We start from the raw sequence: 1,839 nt of genomic DNA on the forward strand, positions 1-1,839 counted from the left end.
AAAGCCATGGCAGAAGCTTTGTACTGTGGAGAATTAAATAGCTGTTAAAAAAAAATACATGACAGAAACTAAACACTTCATAAGCTTAATACTAATGCTATATCTTTCTTGGTTTGTATCCACTTCTGATATAGAACTCATTATTAATAATGAAAAAATGCTGATGAATCATGTGTCTGTCTTTGTTTTCCCAGGTGTATAAGCTGTATATTGCATATTGCCATGCAACTGACCAACATGGAGAATGTAAGCAGTGTGAAGGAGTTCATTCTTCTGGGCCTTTCAAAGAACCAAGGGGTGCAGAAAATATGTTTTGTGGTGTTTTTGTTCTTCTATATTGTTATTGTGGCAGGAAATCTGCTCATCGTTGTCACTGTAGTTAGCAGTCAGCGTCTGAACTCCCCCATGTATTTCTTTCTCTGCCACCTGTCCATTGCAGATATTTGCTTCTCTTCTGCCTCAGCTCCCAGAATGATTGCTGACTTCCTTGTTGAGAAGAAAACCATTTCCTTTGGGGGTTGCATGGCACAGCTTTTTGGAGTACATTTCTTTGGCGGCGCTGAGGTCTTCATCCTCACAGTGATGGCCTATGATCGCTACTTTGCCATATGCAGACCCCTGCACTACACCACCCTCATGACCAGGCGTGTGTGTGGCTGGATGGTGATGGGTTCATGGGTGGGGGGCTTTGTGCACTCCCTGGTGCAGACCCTCGTAACCGTTAGCCTCCCTTTTTGCGGCCCCAACAAAATTGACCACTACTTCTGTGATGTCCATCCCCTACTACAACTGGCCTGTACCGACACCTATGTTGTGGGCGTCATTGTCGTTGCCAACAGTGGAATGATTACTTTGGTCTCTTTCATCATCCTGGTCACGTCCTACATTATCATTTTGTTATCCTTGAAAAGGCGAAAGTCCAAAGGGAGGAACAAAGCCCTCTCCACCTGTGGGTCCCACATTACTGTGGTGATTCTCTTCCTTGGGCCATGCACATTCACCTACATACGCCCATCCAGCAATCTCTCGGAGGACAAGAGCGTAGCTGTGTTTTACACTGTCATCACACCCATGCTGAACCCACTCATCTACACACTGAGAAATGAGGAGATGAAAAGTGCCATGAGAAAACTGTGGAATAGAAAAGTCTGGAGTGAAAAGGGTGAGGTGTAGAACTGTGGTAACATTTTCTCAGGAGCTGAGAAAATCGAGTCTCTCTCACTATAATTCCATTTTGGAAAATTTACTGAAAGCTCCCTTTTGAAGAAAAGCTTGGTTTTAGCTGTTGCAGTAATTGGGAAGACACCGAAAGCTCATGTTTTGATTGGAATGGCATTGTAAACTCTGTGACTAGCAGGGATTCCCTTTATGTTCTCTTCTTGAATAGCACAGGCCCAGGACTGGGGCTTCCAAGCACTGCTGAGACACCAGCAAATAAATAAATGAATGCTGTCAAAAATATTAAAATGTGTTCCAGGCAGAGCATCCCATTAGTCCGAGCTCTCCCAGGTGTAAACTTTCCGTCAGACAAACTCCATCTACTCTGCAGTCTACTCAGCTAGGAAATGATGGCCCAAGGTGTCTGCAAGGCTGTTGGTCACCTGCTGCTGGAAGCAATTGTACCAAAGGCTTCCTTCTCCTTTACTTTGGAGTAAATGCCTTCTTAGGAGTACTGCATTGTCATATGCTGAATCCATGGGTTAGCAATTAAACTGCTGATATTAGATGCTGGTTGGGTCATTTGCTGATGCAGATGATATGAGGAGAAGCTTCTCCCCTTCCCATTCCAGTGCAACTCTCTGCCTTTCTGCAGTAGTTCACCTATCACTAATGCCCTCC

At 44.5% G+C, this 1,839-nt stretch overlaps 1 protein-coding gene across 1 annotated transcript; it reads left to right on the plus strand.

The window, feature by feature from the left end:
* Positions 1-237: 237 nt before the first annotated feature.
* On the plus strand, positions 238-1,161 carry LOC136991899 (olfactory receptor 4S2-like; the record flags this gene model as incomplete). The annotated part of the gene is made up of 1 exon (XM_067295392.1): positions 238-1,161. A coding segment is annotated over exon 1 (924 nt), but the record flags the coding sequence as incomplete, so codon positions are not given.
* Between the last annotated feature and the right edge of the window lie 678 nt (positions 1,162-1,839).

Source organism: Apteryx mantelli, chromosome 4 (genome assembly GCF_036417845.1).
Source record: "Apteryx mantelli isolate bAptMan1 chromosome 4, bAptMan1.hap1, whole genome shotgun sequence".
Classification (NCBI taxonomy): Eukaryota; Metazoa; Chordata; class Aves; order Apterygiformes; family Apterygidae; genus Apteryx; species Apteryx mantelli.